At 39.4% G+C, this 26,548-nt stretch overlaps 1 protein-coding gene across 2 annotated transcripts in view; it reads left to right on the forward strand.

Annotated features, from left to right (window-relative positions):
- The window catches only part of NSMCE2 (NSE2 (MMS21) homolog, SMC5-SMC6 complex SUMO ligase), a 134,600-nt gene extending 110,576 nt beyond the window's left edge, over positions 1–24,024 (forward strand). For both annotated transcript variants that reach the window (XM_069780051.1, XM_069780052.1), the window contains 3 exons: positions 19,857–19,957; positions 20,286–20,392; positions 23,641–24,024. In XM_069780051.1, coding sequence (XP_069636152.1) covers positions 19,857–19,957; positions 20,286–20,392; positions 23,641–23,800 — 368 coding nt within the window. In that variant the 3' untranslated portion in view covers positions 23,801–24,024. The remainder of the gene's footprint in view (positions 1–19,856; positions 19,958–20,285; positions 20,393–23,640) is intronic.
- The last annotated feature ends 2,524 nt before the right edge of the window (positions 24,025–26,548 follow it).

The following is a 26,548-nucleotide window of genomic DNA, read 5'->3' on the forward strand; positions in this document are numbered from 1 at the left end:
GTGTTGGTCTTTCTTTTATAGGTTTTCTATTTATACAGATGCTTTTCTTTTTCCTATGGGTTTTCTATTTATATGCTTTTCTTTATCTTCTGGCTCTAATGAGTTTCTATTCCATATTTGCTTGTTGAATAGTATCTCTCATCTTTATTTCTCTTTTCCTATTAGTTTTGTCATCAGTTGAGAGAAGTTGAAAGAGACAGAAGTTGGCTTTGTCAAAGTGAATATGTATATTCCGTGATCACAAAAAGGGCAGAAGCAGTTTGTTAAACTGGGTAGTGCAAATACTGATAACAGAATTTTTAGCCCAGCTCAGGCTAATGTGCCCATGCTAAAACAGGTTATCAAAGACATGACTAGAGGCAGGTAGTGGAAGAAGTATAGGGGTTTGAGAGGAAATGTAAGGGGTGCTTTCTCTCCAGTGGTTTAAAACCAATATTCACTCACTAGACTTCCAGTTCTAAGGAGCATAACAGAGGCTTCTGTGACTTTCTTAGAAGTAAGGGGCCATCATTGGAAAGGCATCCCTGTGTTCTTGTCATCACCAGGCTCCAGAATAGCCCCTTGGGTATCATTGGTGGCCCTCTTCAAGACCAGGCAGACAACGTGGTTTCTCTAATTCGTGTTTGGTGTTGGACTCTAGAGGGCTTAAATATTTTTTACTTTCTCATTTTTCATTTCATAGGCTATTGTGCAAATCTGTCTGAACAGTATATTCTGGCCTAAAAATTGTATTTCTGCCCTTTCTATGTTGATCTCAGTGTTGAGGTATGTAAAAGGGAGAGAGATGGGTTGAGATACAGGACCAAATGAAAAGAGGGAGCTTAGAAAAGGAACGATACATGTATGAATTGCAGATGGTAGTTGAAGCTATGTGAGTGGTTGAGGTCACTCACTGATAAAGGGTTAGTGACAAAAGATATGAATTGTCTTTGTGACACAGAAATGTTAAATTAGCGGAGTTCTTTAAATAGACTGTGAAAGGTTTGGGGTTTTTTTTCAGGCTACCTCTAAAGGTTCTGTCGTTGTTTGCATACTAATGAAGCACCCTAAAAGGAGACAGTGATTAAAGTTTTGCATTAAATGGCTTATATATTTTGAAAATATAAAACACAGATAACCTGAAAGAGGAAAAAATCTTTTAAAATAAGTATGTTCCAGTATTTGTAGATGCAGAAAGGAAAAAAGGATAATTGAATGAATTGATCAACATGGTAAAAAATGTTCACTATAGCTCAGCTGTTGGATATTTTCCACAATTATTTTCTAAGCAAGTATAGTTTTGGATGATAAGCTTTTTTTGTTATTGTTTTTCCCCTCATTCTTTGTTTTCATTGTAGTGAGCACACAAAATCTGCACTTCAAATATTTGGAGATTGCTATAGAATAGAGAAATCTATGCTAAAAGGGAGATGTGCCATAGACTCCATGAAGTCCATTAAGGATTTAGATCCTGAAAAAGTCAAACTAAAGAGAAAGAGTGGTTGGGGAGACATCTGTAGATTTAGATATACGTTCCTTAAAAGCATCAGAAGACCAAGTCATGTAGTAGCATGCCTAATGCTGAGTTAGGCACCTATATGTTCTGAAATTAAAACAGACCTTTAAGGATAGGATTTACAACACATAACAAGCTTAAGCAGCAGAATACTTAAGAACACTTCCGTGATCTGAACTGCTACATGGAGATGAAACATGGAGATGAAACAGTGTGTCTCCTTTAGACACAGGTACCTTGTTCACAGATGCAGCTAGTATGTTGTGCCATGTACTGTTCTTGTGAGAGACGCTTCCATGTCTCCAGTGAGTAATCCAGAAGCCTGAACTGAGACACAGCATTTGTTTATTTGGGTGTAGATCCCTGTCTCCCTCTTCTCTTCAAGAAGAGCAGGGGTGGCAGGAGGAGACCAAGCAAAAAGTAACGTTTTCGCTTTTTAGTGGTTGGGGCATGCAGCTAGGTGTTGGCACTGGTACTGTTCTCAGAATACTGAAGACTGCGTTTTACATGAGGCCGCATGTGAGTAGTTACTAGAAATAACCCAGGGAGCTAAGGGAGAAGCTCAAAACTTTCTCCTTCCCAGTTGAATGCCCTGCTCTTGGAGCTGCAAAATCATGCTCTGGATTTTTGGCTCTCATTTTCAACCCATTCCTCCAGCTTCAACAGGAGGCATCAGAGTGGCCCCCTACTTCTTCCTTAGTAGGGCTGCAAGCTACCCATGAATACCTGAACTTTTTTTCTATCTTCTTAGTTATTGAAAGAAAGGGAAAGAGTGGTGCTATTGCTTTCTCTTCCTGACATGTTTTGAAAGAAACAATATTGTCTCCTATTATTTAGAAAGAGCTTTGAACTCCAGAAAAGCCTTAGAACTCTAAATCTCTGGTGGTAGGAGGCTTTTGCAGAATAAAGCACCAAACTCCCAAACATGAGAGATCTGAAGTGCTGTCATCAGCATGTGCTGTGTGATATCTTTAGCAGTTTCAAGGTTGGTGGTAGTTGTAGATCCCTTTGCTAGTTAGGTGACTTTCCTGAGGCACTATGCAAGACTCTTTAGCACCTAACTTGGTGCTATCTCTGCCAACGCAGTGGCTGGGCACCTTTGGTGGAATCACTCGTAAAAGAATCACTTTTAATTTTACATAGCAGGTACCCAAGAAAGGCATTAATAGAAAGTTATATAAAACATGAAGACTGACAAAGACAGGCAATGATCTGGGTTGCTTTGTGTGTCCTTGTAATAAGAGCTTCTGAGGCAGAGCTAACTTTGGCCACAGGATTTATATAGTTATCTCAGTCTATACTGATGATTACTATACATCTTCAATTAGCAATTCGGACTATTGTAACAAAGAACCTTCCTTATACTAAAATTTCTTTATCAGCTCTCCCAGCCCACGTGTGCATGGTGAGGAAGGGACCTGCATTGCAATTTGTGTCCCCAAAAGAGATTCGCACCCTCAGAAAACTAGCAAATCCTTGTAAAGCTGTACTGCATGGCAGACTGGTGTGCCATTGCAACAAATAGTAATTATAGGCATGCTTGAAGCAAGACTTTCATAAAACTGAATGAAAAGTATGATTCATTTCACAGGAAGACCCACCCACCCATTCAACCATTGACATGTCTGTTGTCTTCTTTGGCTTCTTCTCTTTTTTAAGTTTCAAAGGGAAATAAAATGTCTGAAATAGACCTGCCTGAACATATTCCTCTTCTGTATTTAAAACAATTTGTAAAATAATGTTTTGATTATAAGGTTTCCTAATTTCTCAAATGTTAATAACTCTCTGCATTTCCACCCATCTATTTGTATACTAATCACAAGTATTGCTCAATGGATTAAATCTGATGTTGGCCTCTGATAAGGAAGTTTTCATAATTTCAAATAATATTTTAGTATAAGTTGCTAACATTGGTTAAGTAGTGTATCTCAAAAAATTTTACATGTAACATTAGACCTGTGCATTATCTCAAGACAGTTATTTCCTTTTGGAAAGAAATGCGTGTTGTTGTACTGCTAAGATTTCAGTTAGAAACTAGTTTTTACAATATTATAATGCTCAACCCACTTTCAATGTTCAAGCATCCAATAACTAGATCTTTACAATGTTGCATATTAGAAAAGATGCCTGTGGCTACCTATGCCAGACAAGTTTGCAGGATTAAAGCAAGAGTGCAGTGGGGTGGTGCTAATGCTACTGGTTTATACCAGTTTTAGTATGTTAGTGCTGCCTGATTTCTGCACCTTTTTCAGGGGGCTAGATCAGTGTGAGCAGGATTCTAATTATGTTCTTCCAAATAAAATTTCCCCTGCATCTTCAAAAGCATTTTTGTATTATTTGATATTTGTAATTGTATTTGATTTTTCATGCATGGATATGCTTTGTCTAAGTATGATTCAAATTCTAAATTTTGTGTGATCAACAGACTAGACAAAATTCTTCTCAGGATGTTAGCCATGACAGCAGCGTATGTAAAGAGGGATTTCCATCCTTCAGTGAGCTTAGGGACAAGATGACTATTCAACACAATTAACAAGACTGCTGGTACTGCTCTTGTGGAGCTCATTTCATCGTCAGGATCATAAGACAGAGTCAGATTCCCTAGTTAAAAACCAAAACAAAATAAAAAAACTCCACTCCATTTGTGATTTTATTGGAAGAGGAGAAAGTATTTCATAAGGTCCTTAGAAAATTGACACTTGTCAAAAATGAAAAGCAATAGAGTAAAATAGTGTACATTGTAAGATCTATTTCTGGGTCTGTATGCAGATAGCAGAATCCGTAATTTATATGGGAGCATATAATATTGTGTATGGTCAATACTGATATCTCAAATGCAGCCTCAGTTTACCAAATCCAGCTGATCAAAACACCCAATTAGTTGAAGATGTGTTCTTGTCTCCGGAGTGAACTTTACTCTTGTGAAGACCTGATTAATGTGCTTTGGAGACCTGTAATGAGGGAGAGCTTAATTATTAAGATTCATCAGCTTGCAAAGGTTTTGGATGATCCCACATAAGCCTGCTCAATCAGCATTCCAGAACATGTGCAACCTGTGTGTTTAACAGTGGTCGTGGTTTGTTTTAAGCATACATTTTAAGGTTAACCCCAAGATTTTCAGTAATGTTTTTCATTGCCTGAAGAGATCCCCTCTTCTAGACAACTGATTTTTAATGCTTATTTGAGATGTTTCACTTTATATACTGAACTGATTATTATTAATTATGCATATAGTGCCATAAAAGCACTGCCTCTTGACTATAGAAAGATGTGTTCCCTGCCCCAGAATGCTTGTGATCCAAGATAAGTGAGACAAGACAATGAGAAAGCCATACAAGAATAGGAGGGTGTGGAGTGAAACAAGAGACAGATAAGATGGGAAAAAAGAATCTGACAGATAGGACTCTTGCAGGAGTAGGCTCTGGGAATGCTTTAGCCGTGAGGACCGTCGGACTGCTGCCGCACCCAGCTGCGCGCTGTGCGACTTGATGGAGTCAATGGAGTCACCCACTTCCCCTCTGCTTGGGCAGCACTGCCGACCTCAATTGTCAGCTTTGCTTATTTTCCCCTAAGTGTCCCTTTGCTTTTTCTTGTGCCATCCCTTACAGGAGAAACGCTCTCCAGAAGGAAGGGAGCCCTGGGAAGGAAATTTACCTTCCCTCAACCACCCCCCTTTAATGACTTCCATTGTAGAAACACTAGTAATCCCTGAACCAGTGCTAAACTAAAGCTAATAATACCTTTTTACTGATTAAAAGAAACTAGAAATGCTCTATAAGTAGAAACTGTACGCCCAGCTAATCTGTAGAAGCAAACATGCTGCTTGTACACCATCTCTCTCACTCCACCATCTGTTGGCTTTGCATACCCATTATGTTTTGTCTTTAGTGAAGTGTCTCGTGGCTTTTCTAAAGTTGTTTTTAAACTTACACAGCTTTGCAGCTGGACACATAAACTTGTAGCAGTGAAAATTATGAAGAAGAAAAGTGGAAGATGCTTTTGACAGAGAAGTAAGATACTGTTCTGAGCCCAAGAGAAACACACCCCAAAGTAGGCAGCAGATTTGAAAATAGCACTAAAGAGGTACAAGAAGACTGAAAGTTGGAAAGAGGGAAGAAACCCATTTTCCTACTTTTGACAGAAATCTGGGAATAATGAAACCAGCAGCTCCTCTTTTATGAAATCTTCAGCCGTCAGCAGGAGCCAGAATTTCCATTTCTATCCACCAAGTAGCATTCTGTCTGAGGAGAACTGGGCAAAATTCTCATTGGCTTTTATCAGTGAGATTCCCAGTGTACAACAAAGTGAATTCAGAAGCCCTCTATGAGCACAGACAGTGTATCAGGGTCAGAGAGCTGAGGAAATGACCTGTTCCTCCTTTTGAAGAGCTTTTCTGATGTATCAACCTGCATAGTCTTTTACAGGAAAGTAGGCTAAAGCTTTTGATGGCAAAAATATGAATAGAAATACTAACCTATTGTTCTGTCTTTGGCAAAATAATGCCATATCTAGGTTTTAGCAAAGTGTCTTGGGCAAAAAGGAGCTGCTACAAACACCTACTCTAGCTTTGGCTTGTTTTCCACCTTTCTTGTAATTTTCTGTATTCTGTTATTCTTGAGATGGCTGTAGTAGTTCTCCAACAAAGACTTGTCAGGGAAGATGCTTAGAGACCTATGGATGCTGCCAAAGCCAGGGAAAATATGCAGAATCTAGAGGTACCAGAAAGAACTTGTGGACTGCTGAAAACAGTGCATCTTAGGTGTTCCACAGGAACAGCAAGAGAGGTACTGAAGCAACCACATATACATGCAAAGTAAATAGTTTGCTCTGCCACTGCATTAGCAAGGAAACCACTTCAAACAACTCTCTCCACCTAGGGAAAAATGTAGTAATAATAAGCAATAGCATAAGTCTCCACTCCTTGCCCCAGAGGTTGTCTACTAATCCTTAGGAGCCTTTGCACTCTGCAGGCTTCCTTTTTCTATCCTCATTTGTCACTGGAAAAATATTTGTATGGGTCAAAGGCATAGTGCAAGTCAAAAAAATATTATTAGAGAAGAAAATGAACAGTTCTCCAATGAATCCCTTTATATATGAGAAGTAAACAACAATTTATCTTCTCCAGGGAAAACAGAATCTTGTTCAAGAAGCTAGAAATGCCTACTGCTTGTGAGTCGCTGGTAGACCATTGTGCTGATGCTTCTGAAAGGAAACTGAATGCACTTGTGAGGGTTTTCTTTTCTTTCATTTCAAAAGCGTTCTCTTGTTTGAGATCTCCCCATGGCTAATTAACACAGAACACAGAGCGACTTTAGTTATGCACCAGAGTGGGAGTCAGAAGATGTAAGTTCAGTTCCCAGCCCTGCCACCGACTTCCTGGGTGACCTTGGGTAAGCCTCTTGATGTAGATTTTCAAAAGACCTCTGGGCCAAATTTTCATATTGAAGTTTGATTTTCAAAGGAGCTCAATATCTAGTGATTTCCATGATGTTGATTATGGCCAGAATTTCAAGTGAGCTCAGCAACAAATATGCTGAGCTCATTTGAAAATCGGGCTCTTAATCTTTTTCTGCCTCAGTTTCCCATCTCTGACAGTGCTGGTAAGATATTTTCCTTGTCTGTCCTGATTGTTTAGACTGTAGCTCTGCAATGCCAGAAATTGTCTTTTCATGAATGTGTGTAGTGTCTTGTACAATATTGTTTGATCTCTGTTACGGTTTTTAGGCATTACTGTAATGATTGTTACACCAGTGATGTGTTTTAGAAAAAAAGAAACTGTAATCAGAAGAAAGCTTAATTATTGTGTTGTTTCTTGGATCTGGGTGAAGATCTATACTAATTTCTTGAGTTTGCTTGGGAGAAAGTCATCTGGAGAGCATCAAAAACTGTATTTAAAATCAGCATATATATGTTAGCTGACTTCTCTTGGCCTGTAGGGACAGTTAATCTATCGAAGAAGCAGGTTAGATCAGTTTGGCATGATTTGATCTGGCAAGAAACGTATTGATTGCCTCTTACTACCTTGCTATCCTTTAGCTGCTTACAGTTGAATTGTTTAATAATTTGCTGAAGAACATTTTCAGGCGCTGAGTGGTGTGGAATTCCATATGCCTTCCTGCCCCCAATGGTAAATAACATGATGCCGTTTGTAGTTTCTACTGCACCAGCTCTGTTTGCACTTTTCCCACACTGCTTGCATGCTCTTGCAACATCTCGGAGCAACATAACATTCTCTGTTGGCAAAGGTATAGAGTGCTTCTTCACTTCATAAATGCTGTTTGCTTCCCGGGACCCACTACAACCCATTCTTGAAATTCCAGATCAGCATTGTCAGTGATAATCGAGCTCCTGGTTTCAAGCTCTGTGCTGTACAAGCCAGAGGCCAAATGTAGTAACCCAGGAATGCGTGATTGCAAAGACTGTCACTTCCCAAAGAACTCTGCTTACTGCTAAATGACTGCCCTTTCCACATACCTGTGGGTGTCACTAACACGGTGACTCTTCCCTGTTAGGTTTGTCATATATGGGTGGACAGCACCTCAAGCAGCTGAAAGTTTTGAAGCGATCATTTCCTATGTTTACAAAATCAGCATGCGACTCGCTGCTGTTTTCCAGGTTCCCCTGTACTCCCTGGCTAGAACTATTTATTACTCAAGTATGTGCCCTCTGAACAGCCCTTTTAATACTTTATATGTTTTCTTTTATTTGAAATGGGATGCTGTACCATGATCAGCTTTGCAATGAAAAAACTAGCAGGACCCCTCTAGGAAGTGTATGTTGCAGCAGTTTTTCAGTTAAGGCTGAGTGTGTTTTGTCATGGGGAGAGCTTAACTGTGTTATTTGTCTGTGACTAGCATTTTCTATTGTTGTACTTTTTGAAGGATATAGTCCCTTTATGATCTTTACTAAAAGTGCTTTTCAGCTTCTTAATCTAAAAAATAATTTCCTAAATTGTGTTGCATTTTCTAGTATTGGCATGCATGCCATATCAAGGTAGTAGCTGATCCCAAAGAGCTGTAACTGCCAGTGCTGGTATCTGCAAATAAAAGTTTGGAATCAGGGAAAAATTATAGAATCGTTTGGGTTCATGGGACCTTTAGAGATCATCTAGTCCGGCTCCCCTGCCATGGGCAGGGACACCTTCCACTACATTGGGTTGCTCAAAGCCCTGTCCAGCACTTCCAGGGGTGGGGCATCCAGAGCTTCCCTATTCCAGTGTCTCACCACCCTCATAGTAAAGAATGTTTTCCTCGCACCCAGTCTAAATCCACCCTCTTTAGTTTAAAACCATTTCCCCTTGTCCTGTCACTGCAGGCCCTGGTAAAAAGTCTCTCTCCATCTTTCTTACGATCCCCCTTTATATATTGATTCTGTCCTTAAAGGTTTTCCATTCCTTCCAGTCACTGAACCAATTTCCCATATATTTTTAGTAGCTGTAGCCAAATGTGTAGAAAAGGAGGAATCTTAATTACCCATACAAACCAGAGAGTCTCAGTAACACTGACCTAACCTAAATTCTGAGTTGCAGGGCTGTGCTTGATTTCTGATGTGAAAGTAGCATTGACAAAAACAGGGTGTGCCTTATCTTCATTGTTTTGAAATGGTGATTCCTTAGTGTAGCTCTGTTGCATTCAGTTTTGGTTTCCTTCCTTCATTAGTGCAGTTTGATTGTTTCTGTTACATTAAGCAGTTTATGTCGAGATAGAAAATCTTGATCTTTCTCAGCGTACATGTAGGGATTGTATGTGTTTCTGCAAGTGCCAGCTAAAGAGTGCAAGGGAAGTTAATAGTTCTTAAGAGGACAACTATAATGTTTCTCCATCCTGGTAATAACTATAAGATTGAAATAGCGAGTGTGACGTTAACTGCTTTGCTAGAAAGATGGAGACTGTGCAGAATGCCATGTGATTTAACTATGTGCTCATTATCCTTATTATGAGGCACAAGTGACACTGCAACTGCTGTCCCATCAATTCAACATTAGGTTCCCTTGCTCTGCTTGTCTTGCTTAGCCATTCTTATTTGTGCTGCAGTGTGCATCTGTGCTGAGGGTGTTCAAGTCCTTTCTCTGTCCCACTTCACTACCGTATTAAACCTGATCTGGAGAGGAAAGTGTAGACAGAGAGAGACCTTGAGGGCTTAAAAGACTTTGCCTCGTGCTTGACCTGTGTTAAACCCTTCACAGTCTTCCCAGCACATTTCCCATAAAGCACAGTCATTTCCAGATTGTCTGTCATCTGCACCATGCAAAAATGTCAAGGTGAAGTCTGAAATGCGTGTGTTGCTTTATAAATGACACCTATAGAATCGTAATGATCTTCTGATGCATGTGGCATTAATAAAGATGCACTCTGGCAGTTACACTCCTGGCAAATGAGAATCTGCAGAAAGAGATTTAAAATAAATATCGATCAGATTTAAAATTAACTAATTACCATCAGAAGCTAGTAGGCTGCTGCAGTTATAATACATGAATATTTATAGCTCAGGGCTTTAGCGTTAGATTTTTTTTACTGACTGCCATTCAAGAAGCCTAATCTTACATCACAGGACAGGTTGAGAAAAATAACTGTTCAGCTGTTGCTAACTGATGATAGCATTATGTTTAGCTGCACAAGCCCCCTGTGACATTGTTTTGGAGGATCCTGTATAAATTGGGATTAGCAACATTTTTTATTTCTTTTAGGGAACAGTTTACAGAGGGTTATTGTAGTGAAGATCTGCTCAGTGTACACAGCATAGTTTATGCAGAATGTCTTAGTAAACACACATGCAATATGTTCCTCTGGCTTATCCTAAATGAAAACCTTGCAGTTTTATGATAGAGCAATGGCAGATCTCTAAGTTCCTCTTTAAAAAGAAAAAAAAAAAAGTGAGTTTTATTTCTTAACTTGTTTTGATATATTAAATGTTGATTTTTTTTCCTTTTCTCATGTTGTTTAGCAAAGAAGCATTATTTTATGACTTACCAGAAAGTGATCTTGTGTTTTTCAGTGCAAGTGTTAGTTTTCTCAAAATAAACAACCAGATATTGTGCAATTACTAGAAGATACTGGTTTCTGTATTGTATTTTTTGCTTTTAGCATGGAACTGATGCATTCCCTAAGAATGTATTTGGCAACTGTTCATAGCCTTAGTTACTCAAGGGGAAGGCAGTGTGGTCTAATGGGAAAGACAACGGTCTAGCATACAAGATGTGGTAGTGGCTCTCATATATTCCTGCCCTGTGCCTCAGTTTTCCACCAGTGAAACAGTCATGGTAGTAAAACTGACCTTTTTTATAGTGCTTTGTGTTCAAGAGAAGAAGGAATTGGGTGTTATTACTTCCACAAATGATTCATTGCTTTAGGAAAATGCCTCTTTTGAGGAGGTTGTTGGGGCCATGGGCTGGTGACCAAAGGCAGAAGCAGAGCAGGAGATGCAGCCCCAAGCGGGTAGTCAGCCAGTGCCTGGAGCAGTGACCGCAGCAGGGAGAAGCTCTGAGATGATGCTGGAGTAATGACCATGACATGCAGACAGCTGAGTCTTCTTGCCCATCCCAGAGGCCATTTCAGCAGAGGCATTTCAGGCAGTGCAAAGCTGCAGAATTCAGGATAACTGGAGTGGTAAAGTTTATATGTGAAATACAGAAGAAATTAATTTCTATAGAAAAAGCTTGGGAAATGAACACGACTTCTCTCTTTATACATGTAAGATAACTCCAGTAACTTATGTGGATATATATATAGTGCTTCACTGCACATTGAATTATAATCACTTGATATTATATATTTCTAAATGAAGGAAATTCATTTTTTAAGTAGTTTTAGAAAGCACTCTGAAGGATTGAAGTGCATCAGTAAGAACAGAATTGCAAATGTTGCTCGCTTCATTAATATTAATTTTGAAATAAAATATCTCACCTAGAAGTTTCTTTCAACTGTTTCAACATTGGGCTTTAGGGGGTGGAGAAAAGAATATTTTGTCTCCACCATTTCAGTTTCACTTTTTCTTATTTGTACTTCTGTCTTTATTCAAGAGCAATATAGTACATCTGTCTTTTCCTGGTAAAGAGAGGCAGATCTGTCTCTCCAGCTTCCTTTGGGTGAAGGGGGCAGTGGAGCTGGCTTCCTGTACTACAAACCTGCTGATTCCTCCAGGTGAGAGATTGCTCTTTCCTGGGCTCTCTCTGCAGTTTCAGACAGCTGCTGAGTTGGTGCCATCCTTCCCAATCACAAAATCAACAGGCTAATGTTCAGGGATTATAGCTTCATGCCCTTTGTATTGGTTTTATGTGGCAAGGTTTTGGTAGCGGGGGGGGTTACAGGGGTGGCTCCTGTAAGAAGCTGCTGGAAGCTTCCCCTGTGTTCGAGAGAGAGCGAGCCCATACCAGCCGGCTCTAAGACGGACCTCTATTTTCTCCCCCCCGTCCAGCTGAGGAGGGGGAGTGATAGAGCGGCTTTGGTGGGCACCTAGCATCCAACCAGGGTCAACCCACCACACCCTCTCACCATATACCTCATAAATATTCTTACCTATGCCCCAACACATGACAAACTACATGTGTCTGTATTCACTGCTCCCCTGACACCAGGGCTGGGGGAATTATTTTGGTGACTTCTTAAAGGTGTTTTCAACAGAGCTGTTTAGGATAGAAATACAGTGAAGTCTTTGTCAAAAAGTCTTGTGAGGAGAACATAAAGAGGCAGATTGAAAAGATAATCAGAATGATAATCTTCTAGGGGTGTGATCATTTGGGCTAGCTAGGGGCTTTTCTGCTCACTGGTTCCATAGCAGCCTGTTGGATGGACTGCTAGGAAGCTACGCTACCTGGTCTGCTTACCTGATCACTGCTCTTTTTGTTTTCTGTCCCTCTCTTACACTGGAACAGTTCTGTCCAGAAGTATTTTCTAGCAGAAGCTTGTTCCACCTGAAAATCTTCCACCAGTTCAGCTTTTCAGAAGTGAATGATTAAAAGAATGCACAAATGACATACTGAAATGGGCAAAGCCAACCTCCAACCATATAGGTTACAAGATACACGATGTTAGTTTTTGTTCAGAGATGTCATAGACATGGTTTCTATTTGTGAGCTAATATGTAGAGAATACTTGGCATGGATTGTTCTGAGAAAATTCTGAATTAAATTACAGAATAGACCATCCAAGGACTGCTAAGGACTCATGCATAAATGGATGTGGCTCCAAACTGCTGTCAATACTGACAGCTTTCCTCTCACTACTCCTGTCCAGCATTAACAATGCCTTTCTCAGGTCCACTGTGGAAGTGGATTAGGCTAAACAGCCAAAAGGCACTCCTAGTGCAGAATAAGAGCGTCCACACAGTGAGTTAATGCCAAGTAGCTAATGCATTCTACATTCACACCCTTGCTTATTTTGCAACAGCTTCCCTGTGTAGGCAAAGCCCTACATGTTCATGTCATTTGATGGTTAGCATTGCATCAGTGACATTCCAGATTCTGACCACAATGTTAGTAATGGAAAGTGGTTCATCTTCTAATGAAATGGTAGGCCTTTTTTTTTTTTTCCTGGTTGCATCTTTTGCAACTTTTTCTTTCATGTGTCTGGAGTGAATTTCTTCATTTTTTTAAATGTGTGTGATATTATTCTAATTGCTGATATATGAAGTGATGCTCTCTAAGCATGGAAATTGCCTTTATACAGTATACTGTATGAAGCAGCGATTGTTCAGCCTTTTTTCTTCTGAAGAGCAGGAGAAAACCCAAGTAATAAAAATGTTCTTTACATATATTTGCAATTTAGTAGCCTGTGTCTGATATATTTTTTCCTCGTAAGATATTCCAGTTTTTGTCTTGCTTTACTGTACTGTGGCATCCCTAACACTTTTGCTCTATTGTCACATGCCTGGCATGCTTTCATGTAGACCTAGAGTTTCATTTAAGTAGTCTGTTTATCAGTTAGGTTCATTTTCAGCAAGCCTTTGGTGTTTAACTTGCTTATGAAGATTACATGCCATTGTGGGTGATGTGTGAAAGAATATGGCCACCTTAGATTTTTCAGAAAGAGCGGCTCCTCTGAGCTTAATGATGAGCCTTCATGACATCTTTTTAGGTAATCTTCACCTCCCCCAGGACCTTCTTCAGCTTGAGTCCAGACTGCAGTGATGAGGAAACTGTTGTTTGAAATGTCATCCACGGACTTTGAAGTGTGGATTTCTCATGTTTGTTTGCAATAACAGAGGGAACAAGAAAGCTGCCTCTGTGTGTTTGCCTACCAAACTGTTTGAGTTGCGTGGTTTATAATCAAAGATATCCTTTCTGTTCACATTTCTAAGGACACAGTTCCCACTGCACAACAGTCTGAATTTCCCAAAATCTAAAGGCAAAGATGTTGTCTTACTTTTCACTTTGAATATTGTATGAGTTGAAGGTTTCACAGGGCACCTCTGGAGTTTGTTTTTTTTTTTCTAGGTGGGATTTGTAGTCACATTTGATTTATTAATACATTAAACAGCAAATTGTATCTAGCTTCAAGTGCCTTTCCATCTCCTTCACTTACATTTCTGTGATGAGTGTCCTATAACATTTCCATCAAATCATAATCTCTTTTCAGTTTAAGGTCATTCTGGAAAACTGGCATCAGCCAGCTCTACCCTGTAGTGAAAGGATAAAATGGGAACAGTATTTCTGTTTGGAATAGTGTATTTTAAAAGCGCTGTAGCTTAGTGGGACAAAATACTGTAAAATATGCAAGTGCTGTGAATTTGATGGCATTAAAGGAGTTTTTAGAGGATTGTTGCTTAGTGCAGGATACTGTCCTTTCCTTCCCCACTCTTATAATGTAAAGGGATTTGTTCATCTAATTTGTCTTCCACACTCCAGGAGAATCAGAATGGCTTATACTTACAGGATTGTCATTTTATTTTGGATTGACCAAATGCATACCTATGTACTTCTTACACAAAGTTGTGTAAAACAAGGCACATACAAGGGACTTGTCAGTAAATTACCAGCAAATTGCTTGGCCTGGGCAGGAGCAAGTAAATTTTCAATTGCAATCTGGAGCAACATGTTAGAGGCCACCTTCCTTAGATCAACTTGTATATTGCAACACCAGCAAGTAATCAAATTGTAAAGTACTTTAATGCAAAGCCTAGTTTGGCTTGGTTGGCAAATTAAACTATCACATGCCTCTGGCAAAAGCAGAAAGCCTTTGAACTGTCTGACTGCAGCTGTAGCTCGCACACCTTATTTTCCCTCTTAAAAATCAAATTAAACTGTAACCTGCAGCCTCTGTGGTAAGTTTCAAGGAAAATTAAACTGTTGCTAACCTTTCTAGCAAAGATAACTGTCTCAAATCAAGCTGAAAAGTCCAGGCCCAAATTCCCCTCCAAGTTTAGACAAATTCATTGGAGGAAAACTCTAGTGCTTATTAAGTACAAAGATATTACGTCTGAGTCAGGAAGTCCTTGGCCACAAATTGCTAGAGACTGGGAGAGTTTGCCAGGAAGGTATTACTCTGTGCTTCCCCTCTTCTTTCACTCCTCCTACAGTATTTACTGCAGATCCATCCCAGGGGCAGGACACTGGACAGTTGTTGTGGTCTGCTTCTCTGGATCTGAAGTCTAACCCAAGTTCAGAGCACTAATGGGCATGCTGACCCACCCTTAAGCATTGCCCATGGTGGTCTCAGCAGTGTGTTTCGTGGAAAGCAGTGTCTGGGCCTTTTCCCTCCTTTAGACTTCTCCTTGCACCTTTCTCACCCCATGCCAGCAGTGCCCCAGACTCCTTCTGGCTCTTAACTCTTGGATGTGATGATGTCCTTCACCACCCCCACCTCTCACTACTTTCTGTGTCCTGCTGGCAGGAACACTTGGCATTTGACTTGCCCTCATAACATTCATGTTTTTCTTGGAGCTCTCAGAGATAGGATTTTTCCCAGCCTGGATGAGTTGCTGTTATTTCTATAGAGTCAGCAGTACAATAGACCCTCTTGGGAGCCAAGACCTTGTCTGTCTAGTGGCTCAGGCTTACAAAGACTAAATCCGGCATGCTTAATGTTACCCTTTGATTTCCGGGATTAGTGTCTGACTGATGGCAGGTGAGAAGACAGAACTGCGCGGCACAAAAGGAAAGAAATCAATTGAGTTTACATTGCAACATGTACTCACTCAGGGCCAGGTTAGAGAAACAGGAATTGGGTAGAGGACGTTGGCACTGGAAGCAGTGAACAGACAGCAGTCTGTCTGTCATAGAAGTGACAATGACAACGAAGAGGATCTTTCCTCTAATGCTTTTTTAATATGCATACTATCCATGCTTTATATAATTCACAATATTGCAGTTAATGTCTCCACACTATGGTTTTCTTATTTTTAAAAGTTGCGTTAAAGTTCTCAGTCTCTCTCAGCAGAGTAGGTAAAACTGAGCTAAGGCATATTAGTCACATTTTTATCAAGAGATGAAAGTGATAGAGATATAAAGTACTACCAGCTTTTAATTAAAATTGAATAAGTAAAAAACAGTTGGCAGTTGCAAAATTCATTATGATGTGTTACCAAAAATAGATACCTTTATGAGAATGCAGTTTTATTACAACAGTGGGCACTAATTAGCTGTAAACATCATTGCTGAGATAGCCAGATAGAAAATGTGTTACTAATACTCATAAGAGGTTTCAGTTGGCTGGAATCAAAAACTAGAAACTCTGAAGGCTCTTAAAATGTAATCTCTCAGACTACCAAAATAGTTGTATGTACTTCTGTTACTTAAGGCAACTTCTGAATTTCAGGAACAATAACTTAGTGTTTTCTGCATCTGGTTTTAATTTGCAAGGAAAACTCAATTTTACAAAAATGTAACCTGACTTAGCTGAAATATATATGACCTGGTGTTTTTATTTCTTCTTTCTATAGAACAGTCAGACTTGCAAGTTAGATCCTCCAAACTTTTATACATTTCATTTGGTAAAAAATCCTTTTGACCTTGATAAAAATATCTTCCAATATGAGTCTACAGGTATAGATCTACGGTTTAGAGCATCTTACTGACCAGTTTGGGATGTATGTTTGTCTTGTGTAATGTCTGCAAAATTCACTGTAATTGAAAAAAGTTATTTTCCTCTCCCCTCCTGTAATCTAGAACATCAAGCAATAACAACAAATCTGTGGGTGGTTTATCTGATTTATGCTAATTTGCTATTGACTTGTTTGAGGTATCACTTGCATCATCCCAGTCTTGCATATTTATTATTAAAAATATTAGCTGCTTATGAAAAGTAAATATTTAAAATAATTATTCATTTGTGCTGTGATAACCTCTTGAAACCAGGGACCCACTCTGGCAGGCTGTATATAAAATCATTGCAAATGAAGTGCAACCTGAAGGGTTTGAGATAAGCTTGCAGCAAGAGGACAATTTGAATCCAGGAAGATTAATATATCCCACCTACAAGGAGTGGGTCTCAACTGATGGAATTTCAACCATTAAACATGAGGCATCTAAATCACCTCCAAAGCCAGTATGAGAAAGAGGTAAACACAGCCTGTGATTTAGCTCACATAATTTAGAGACCTGAGGCCTTCAGGGGAGACTCAAGCACCAGTACCCAAGCTTGAGCTCCTATTTTCAAACTTGGCTGCTTCAACATAATCTCCTAAATTCTTGTGTCGGTACCTAAGTAAGCACACACAGAAGTGATGAGTGAAGTGGTGACTCCTTAGCAAAGTCAGAAGGTGCTGTGCGAGGTGAACACTCTTCCAGAAGAGGCCACTTACGTGCCTAACTTGGAGTGCTGAGCTTTAAAAGTAAAATAACAGGCACAAGCCCCACATTTTAAAACTTTACCCACCTGCCTTGGCATCTACATACTGATACAAAAAAAAAAAATCATCCTTTGTGAATAATCACCTGTCCTAGATCTTGCTAGTACTGCTGCGCTTCAACTTCATTGACTGATGTGATGCACTGGTACACTGGAACAACATGCCAAGTTCATGGATTGAAACAAAGTACAACATATGAAAATGTGAGTTTACACATGTTTTCAGCAGGAAAGATTAGAGCTGCAGTATGTCAAAATTTGCAGATACATGAATTTAAGGAAATTCTGAATCTCTTGTTCTTTGTTGGCATTACTCATGGGGAAAAAAAATCAGTATCGTATTTAAATAAGGCAGCCCATGCCAAAGCTGGCACCTACCAATATTTGCAATATTGTTTAGCCTTCCTGTCTCAGTGGGATTTCACCCATTGCTTTGTATTTCAAAAGCTTCATTAAAAACCCTGACTTTTTTCCCCCCAAAGTTGTATTTTTGTCAAAATACTTTGTGTTTATGCTAGAATAAGCCTTATGTATGATCAGTCTAAGAATAATATGTGACAGGTTTTCTATTCTGAAAACTGGTAACTGATGCAAGTCTTTTTCCAATGTCTATACCATTGCAGTTTTGGTATTTACAGTTAAATTGTGCCCACTTTTTCCATCTGATTTGCAAGTATTTACTTTTGTTGGGGATCATTATCTGATGAAGGTGTGTTAATATTCTTGGAGATGAAAGCCTTAAAATTATTGACGTTGGACATTTGAGCTCCTTTTCCCCCTTCACCCACACCCTGGTGATTGACTGAAGCCTTAGTAACATCAAGAAATACCTTGATGCTTGCCTGAGTATTGCCTAAGTATTTGCAGGAGTACCTGGGTCAGAAACATTCCTGAATGCTTGGAAAACTCTTGGTATATTGGAATGGAGGGAAGGGCAAGCTCTGTTAAAGAGGAAGGAAAAATATGCAAATAAAACCAGCATACCAAGAGGTGCTGTGATGGAGTGATGGCTGCAATACCGATGCCAAGAGTACCTCAATCAGAGATGTGCTTGCTCACATGGCAGTGTGCTCAGTCTAGACTGGGTGTGAGAGATTGTGATTGCTCCAAGAGTGATGTCTGCTGTTATCATCCGGAAGGTGATGGTATTATACAGGCATGCAGGACTGACCATAAGTTAGGAAACACTGGTCCTTACCAGATGTGGAAGACTGAATACCAGGGATGCAAAAATGCAAAGATCAGCTGATAGTGTGCAATTAGCAGCAAAGGGAACCAAGGCTGAGACTTTGTAGAAGGGAAATCATGAAGTAACTCTAAACCTTCCATGTTCACTTGTGTTTCTCACTGCCCCCTTGGCAGTCAAAGCCAACACAGGCCACTGAAGGATTTCATCCTCTCCAAACCCTGTGTTGCTACATTGCAAACTAGCTTGTGCAGCTAGAGAGAAAAATGTTCTGTTCAGCTTGGGACACCTTGAGGACTACAGCCCAGGGCACTGCTGCAAAAACATTGCAGAACTACCCCAAAGGAATGGAAAGCGATGGCAGGTGTTAAGTTTGCTATTATTACCAGATAAGATTTAAGGATAAACAAATGTGTTCAACTAAAAGCCTAGATTCACAATAACAGAACAAAGTTAGGAAAAGATAAAACAACATGTATACATTTATTAAGGTTATACTTAGCAATATATATCCTCCTTAGCTGCTCCTGTGTCTCAGCTTTTGACTCTGGCTAATTAGTTTCTGCATGAAACCCTGGGCTGGCGTGCCCCTGGGTACGCAGAGTTGCTTACACCTTGCCTTCTTCTTCTGGTAAAGGTGGGGACCTGCATCTTCTCTAGCTCAAGGTGGATTTCTTCTTGTTTGTCTGCCCCTCATTCCCTGGCATTGGGCCATCAGGTTTTTTCTGGGAGATTTCAGTATTTCATTCTGCCCCTCCTCCTTAAGGTTACGTCAATAACGTTTCTATTGTCCATCTCAAATAACACTTTCTTGGCTTTTGTTTTTCACCAATTACAGTCTTCTTAAAATACAGCAGCATCACTTCACAAATGATGCATTATGATAAATAGTACAAATTCCTTTTAAAGTATATGCTGTGTATACAGGCTATATAGCAAGCCCATTTATGACATTCAAACACAAACTGATCTTGAGGGTAGAACTGACAAATCTGCAAAAGCTCCACTTCACCCTTTGTTAGATTTTGGGGATTCATCTGCATGTTACTGGTTTTTGGTGAACTTGAACAGAGAATACCGAAGGCTTTGCATATATTCAGGCCAGCTTGCTTTCCGTCCCAGCCCTCCTTTCTAGCATTGGCTATAAATAGCCATGCGCGCACACACATGCAAAAAAAGTGGTTACCATTTTAAAATCCACATTTTCTAACAGAGACTATGGTACAGTATTTTTTGCAGTATCTTGTTCAGGGAGTGGTACAGAAGTGTGTTGTGGCATCTTAGATATCACCGTGAGATAATGCTTGGCAAATGCTGGTTTTTATTTGCTTGTTTTAAGTATTGGCTATCTATATTAAATATTAAATGAAAATTGTCTTGTTTCCCATTATAGTTTGTCGTCAATCAGATAATGATAATGAGGCCATTGAACAAATCGATGAAGATTTAGCTGTGACTCAGAGTCAGATGAACTTTATTTGTCCCATTACACAGGTACGCTATCACTGCTGCTATAATCAATTGGGAAATAGTTATTTCCTATTCTTCATTGGATTGTTTATTACAAATCTGTAATACTTGTTCAAAATCAGCGTAAAAAAAAGTGTAAATTACAAGCATTATCAGAGAAGAGCAACATTGCTTGGGAAAAAGCCTCATGTAAATAGGAATGTGATTTACTATGCAGGACCTGACCCCATAATTTGAGTGGAATGCCATGTACGAATGGCAAACACACTTCCTGCTGTTTTACATAAAATCTCATAAAAAGCATTTTCGTGGGCATTATCAGTTCCTTTAAATTAAACCTTGTTGATTACAGATGGAAATGAAGAGGCCAGTTCGAAACAAAGTCTGTGGACATACTTATGAAGAAGATGCCATTCTAAAAATTATCCAGACTAGAAAGCAGCAAAAGAAAAAAGTCCGGTAAGCTAACAAGAATGTGTGGAAAAGCTATTTGCTTTGCTGTGTAAGTGGAATTTTACTCCACTTGTTCTAGGAAATGTATTTGGATTGGCAAGGCTGCAGGAAGTAATACCTCAGTGTCTGCCCAACTCACAGTCTCCTCATTAGTACTGTGCACGTGAAGGAGCTTTTCTTTTTAATGAAAACAATGTGTAAGGAAATATTCAGGAAGTGTGTGGGGAAGTTACAGCTACTCGAGGTACCTGCACAACAGAAGTGAAGAGATTTCATATAGCCATGAACAACAAAGAGAAACTTCAGCTTCCTATGATTTAGTTGCTCATTTTGTTCCCGCTGCTTATTTAGCAAGCCCTGAAGTTAATGAAAAGAAATAAACATCTCCTCTGTGCACCCTCTTTTGCAGTTATATTCCAGTACAACTGAGAAATACTAAAACACTTAAATGAGTGTTAAAGTGAGAAATATTAAAACACAACTTTTTATGTAGTTCAGAGTTTAAGAATGATCAGACAGAGCTTTAATAATGATCAGGCAGGATTGTGCAGTTCCTACTATGATGCAATTAAGTACTTCTTACTTTATATCATCAAAGCAGTCTGCCACTTTCCACACAGGACATATTTTTTTGAATGAAAAGATGTAACAGTTGAATTTTTAAACCTGAAATTCTCCCCAGTAAGTTTCAAAATTAGGGTGGTTTTGATTAAAAAAAAAAAGAGACAAAAGGGGCTCAGACACTTTTTAGAAAAAGTTTAGAGGACATATCATTTCATCATTAATTTCACATTTTTTTTACACCGTATGTGCTAGAACCTCATGCTTTGGGGTTGATGACCTCATGGAAATTTACCAATTGTGGACTTTTTAATAAATGCGCAGTTTGCACATGCTCAGGAAGGTCTGTCAGAGACTAGCAACCTGATTTCCCCAAAGATAATGCCACAGGCAGCTTACTTCCTCCATCTGTTGTTCTTGCATTTCTGTTGGACTCTACATACTCCGCCATGGGGGATACAAAGGTGGAGTGGGACTTTTTATTCCATGCTTCTTCCTGGCTACAGGAAAGCACTGCTATGAAATTGAGCATCAGTTGGGGTGTCTAGCCACTACCTTAGTGTCAAGACAGCTTGAAGAAGAAGATGGGAGTGCCTTGCCTGTGTTATGAGATCTAGGGAGAAAAAGTGGAGTGGGCACAATATCCTGGGAATAACGACAAAAGCAGCAACATGGATGGACAGAAACTTGGCTGGAAAAATAAATGGGAGTTGGGAAATAGCTCACAAGTTGGACAGAAGAAAGTGAGTGTTCTGGAGGATAGCGACAGGCATGTGCTCAACAGCCCAAAACGATGACAAAAACACCTTCTGTACTACGGAACTGAATTTAGGATGTTCATATCTAAATATTTCTTTGTGTTGTTAAATCCAACAGGAAAATGTCATGGTAGTAGAGGTTGTTGTGGTGGATCAAAAGTTTCAGCACTGCTTAAAAACTAATGGGGTCACATGATTGAATTTTATTTTACCTTTTAAGAAATTAAAGACTTAGAGAAATTCTAGAGTAAAAAAAAAATAATCATGTAAGCCATACAACACCTACCTTTAAAAGCTACCTTATACCCAAACTGAAGTTATTTGTGCAGTCTGAATACTGGTCATTCTTAATTTTGAGCTTTTAGCTTGCAACCTTACCATTTTTATGGCAGTTATTCCAATATGCTAGAAAAGCACACACACAGCAGTAACTCGGCTTCACTGTAACTAAATTAAGAAAGACTACTTGGTTTTCTCTGCCCAGTCTCACTGACCTGCTATAATTTTAACCTTTCTCATGAAAATGCAGTCAATTTTGAAAAACCATAGTCTGCTGTGGTGGGAAGACAGGCCAGCTGATGCAACAAGTTCCCCATTTAAGTACCCCATTCTCATGGTCTTGCTACTTGACTGCACTCCCGCCAGCAATATTCAAGTGGAAGCAGGTATCTTGATAGTGCGCAGTCGTGGTTAGGGGTATCCTCTCTATCCTGACTCTGAAATCAAAACTGTTCCTCACTCTGGAATTACAGAAGTGGCTGTTTCCTGACACATACTTTCCAGTTTGATTCCACAGGATCCCTTTGATGCATTTGGCATTGCACTGGCTGAATGTCAGCTCTTCAACTGATGTACACACAGCCACCGGTTTTGTGCTGATAAACTTGCTATAGACTCCTTTAGGCAACTCTTACGTGTCTCGGTTTGCTCATTTTTTTCCACTGCCTGGAAGGACATACTAATACTTTATGCTTACAGGAAATGTGGGAAGCTTTCTGAGCACTTGTTATTCATTAATCTGGCAAGCTATTGCTCTAATAAGGTGATAAATGGGAAAACTGAGGTACAGAGCAATTAAGTGACTTATCCATGACAAACATAGTAAGCTGTGGACAAATCTGGAGTACAAGCTATGAGTACTGAGTGTAGATAAGTTCAGCGCCTCAGACAAAAGTTACTCCTAACAGAAGAAAAATTCAGGAAAAGTGTTATATCTGACTACAGGTACCATCTGTGCATGTCTGGGCCACTGCCAAAGGATAATGACCTTTGGTCCCTGAATATCTTTCACCTTGCTGTCTTTATCTGGCTGTTTCAAGTAGTTGTAAGACTTTTTGCATTTGATTACCATTTAGAGGCTGTTAATTTGACCCCATCTCTCCTTTCTGTTCTTTCTGAGTTCATAAAAGGCCTGGTAAATTTTTACATCAGCTAGATAGTCCACTGGTTCACCAATCAGCCTTTGCAAGTCTCATTCTCTTTTATCTATTTCCTAGAAATTTATTTCCCTATTTATCTATCAGTGAAGATTATACTTTTCCACTGCAGTTTAATAAGGTAAGAGGTAGTTACCTGCAGTTTGTAGAGGGCTGCAAAGAGAGAAAGCAACACAAAAAGATGTCCATGCAATGCTAGTATCATTACTGATGCAGGCAGCTTGTGTACGTGAAGCAAGAGAGTGATCTACAGGTGAGAGGCTCAGTCTCTCGCTGTGTTCCTTCCTTCCTTCCTTCAGCTGTTGATTCCCACCAGTTTAGATAAATGGATTTATTTTTCCCCACAGAGAGATGGTGAAGAGGAACAGAGGTAACGAGGAACTGACAGAGAGAGTGAATCCCAGATAAATACAATAAACTAGCAGATGTTATGTAAAAGTCTATATCTGACAAATACAATTCCTCTGATTTAATGGAGTCTCTCTTTTCTTTTTAACAGATGCCCTAAAATTGGCTGTAGCCATGCTGATGTAAAAGGATCAGATCTCATGCCAGATGAAGCACTTAAAAGAGCGATTGACAGTCAGAAAAAACAAAGCTGGTCAAGACTGGAGAAGTCAGCTGGATACTCTGCTGCCACAAACAAAATTTGTTGTTAGAGGTCTTGTGAGATAAGCTGCTGATTGTAAGTAGGTTGTGTAACTGATTGTTATTTAAAGTGTTTCATTTATAGGCAAAGTCGAAGGTCTCAGCTGTAACTGAAAGCATTTTTTAAACTGCCAAATATGAGAATTTCCAGTTTAACTTGTTTGGGTTTTTTTTAACCTTCCTGAAATTCTAAAAGTTTGCATTTGATAAATAAAACATGGTTTGCAGCATTTAAGCTTCCTTGTCAGTGTGCTAATTTTTTCAGCATATTAGAGATGCAGATTCTGCCGGCATGTAATAGCAAGTGCTTTGCTCGATATTGCAGATAGTTCTGTTACTGTCTCTGTAACTGCTGGGAATACTTGGGGTAGGGCACTGTGACCAAGGATTTGCCCTGCTTGGAAGCACGTCCACGTTTTAATACAAACCTCAGGAAACCTTAATAGAGCTTAGTTTGCAGGAAGTGCTGCACATCTATACCTTGCGTGTGGACACACAAAATTACCACTCAGCTTTGAGGATCTTGGCCTTGTTCTTAGAATTTTTGAACGCTCTGCCCTAACTTAGGCTTTTCTTTTGATATTCAGAAGCTTTTATTTCAGGTTTTTTGCGTTTGGAAGTCCCAGAGGGCTCTACCTTAATACTGTAGGTTAGGAGACTATAATTATTTACAAATGTATTTCAATAACTAATTTGTAGATAATACAAATATATTATAACCATATGCCTTGAATTGTAAAGCAGTTGATCTCATTATATATAAGCTTCAGATAGATATCTGTGCATTTGGGCACAGATCCAAAAAGGGACTTAAACTTTGTGACACTCCATGTTGATTACCTAAATTGATCTTAACAAATCTAGCAGATAAGGCACTACATATATGAATTAGAAATAGCTGTAGGTAAAAGGAGCTGCCTTGGTGGTCAGATGGCAATTATCTCTTGGCATATGTGAAGCAGAAAATACAGGTTTCTTTGAGCTTTGGGATCCTTAGTGGGTTAGATGGTATTTTCCTAGGTCATTTTTCTGAATTTACAATCTGACGTTTAGTGTAAAATGTAGCTAAGGTACCTAAATGCTAAGCTTTTCACTCTGGGTTACTGTTTGCTAACAGCTTTCCTTTCATAGACCATTATTAACCCCAATTGCACTTAAGAATGCAAACCACTTCAAACTGAAATTGTTATTTTGTAATTCAAGATTATTAATCTGCAAGCTGATTTCATAGCTAAAAAAGGGAACTGAACCATTATTATTTGCACTGAGCTTTTGTGTTCAAAACACTTCATGGGAATTATGCGTAATTTTCATAATGTGTTCTAACCCCAAAGGTCCATCTTTTCAAAACTCAGCAATGATCATGAGTGCTTCTGTCTGTGGGAGCCCAGCTGAAATAGCTGAAAGAGTCTGGGGGGCAGTTAAGCAGTATGTACTTATTTGTATTTTTATGTGTAAAAATCAGGTCCCTTTTAAGACATCTCAGGTCTCAAACCTATAGTTTTTAAGATGGGTCACTGATTTTCAGTTAAATACCACAAAGGAGAATGTTAACTGTAGCATTTGTCAAAAAAAAAAAAAAAAAAGGAGGGGGGAGGGTGAAATGTCCTAAACTGTTCATAGCTTTTTGTTTCATCCTTAAGTTTGTGGTTAAATTTACTCCAGCATCATTTATAAGTAGAACGCTCAGAAACAGAAACTTGCGTTGGTTAAACAATCTCTGCAGTTTCTGACAGAAGTGCATTAATGTTGTCCTCATGGCTCTAATTCAATCCCTAGTGGTAATCAGCCTCCCAAGTTTTCAGCTGCAGAGATGTACATACATTTTACATAGCTGCAGTGTAGCACCTCAAATTTAGTTTGTGTAGGTGTCTGGATGCTTGAGTGTACCTTCCAATAACACATAACATTATAAATGCTAAATTATACCCAGATTAATTTGTACCGACAAACTGGTGGCAGCAGGTTTGGTTTGCTGCCTGTGGTGTTTGTACCAGTATACCCTTAGATAGCTACAGTTCCTGATATGGTCATTACCCTCATGTTCCAATGAGTAATGCTCTAAGGGAGATTGCTGTCTTGGTTACACCTTGTTGTCGTACGTTAGAGGCTTGACCCATAGCAGTGCTGGTGGCCCAAGTGGAAGCTGCACTCGATCTATCTGTCTTAGCTAATCCACAGTCAATAATGTGAACTGCCTGCTTAAGATGATGCAGCTGGGAGACAAAACAAACAAATCTGAAGCAACACTTTAAATGAAGAGAACAAATAGTCAAGCACTTACTTATTGCCACTCTAAGTGGAAAGGTATTTTTGAACGTTCACATTCCTGCCTCAACATACATGATCTTCCTTCTCTCCTTGGCTAGGCTGAGCCAGGCAGCATCAGTGAATCAGAGAGCCTGAACAGCAAGTGCAGGTGCAGCCTAAATTCTGAAATCCTTCTCAGTCCTCAGCTGAAAGAAATGGACTGATTTTTGGCAGCACTTACCTGCTTAGCTTTAATAAAAATCACATATGAGTTGAAGAGGCATGTGTATTAAATTGAGGTAGGTTTCCTTCTATCATCAGAGATACCTCTTTTCAAGTATGGCCACAGCCATAATGTCCAGAAAAAGACAAATACTCATGCACTTGTGTCAGGATTGCTGACGAGAGTACTTGAGTCCCATCAAAATCAGTGATGCACCACATAGATTCAACTGCTAGAGAAAACTGCCTCTATTTACTGAAATCAATGAAGTTCTGCCCAGAATGTT

Source organism: Haliaeetus albicilla, chromosome 3 (assembly GCF_947461875.1).
Source record: "Haliaeetus albicilla chromosome 3, bHalAlb1.1, whole genome shotgun sequence".
Classification (NCBI taxonomy): domain Eukaryota; kingdom Metazoa; phylum Chordata; class Aves; order Accipitriformes; family Accipitridae; genus Haliaeetus; species Haliaeetus albicilla.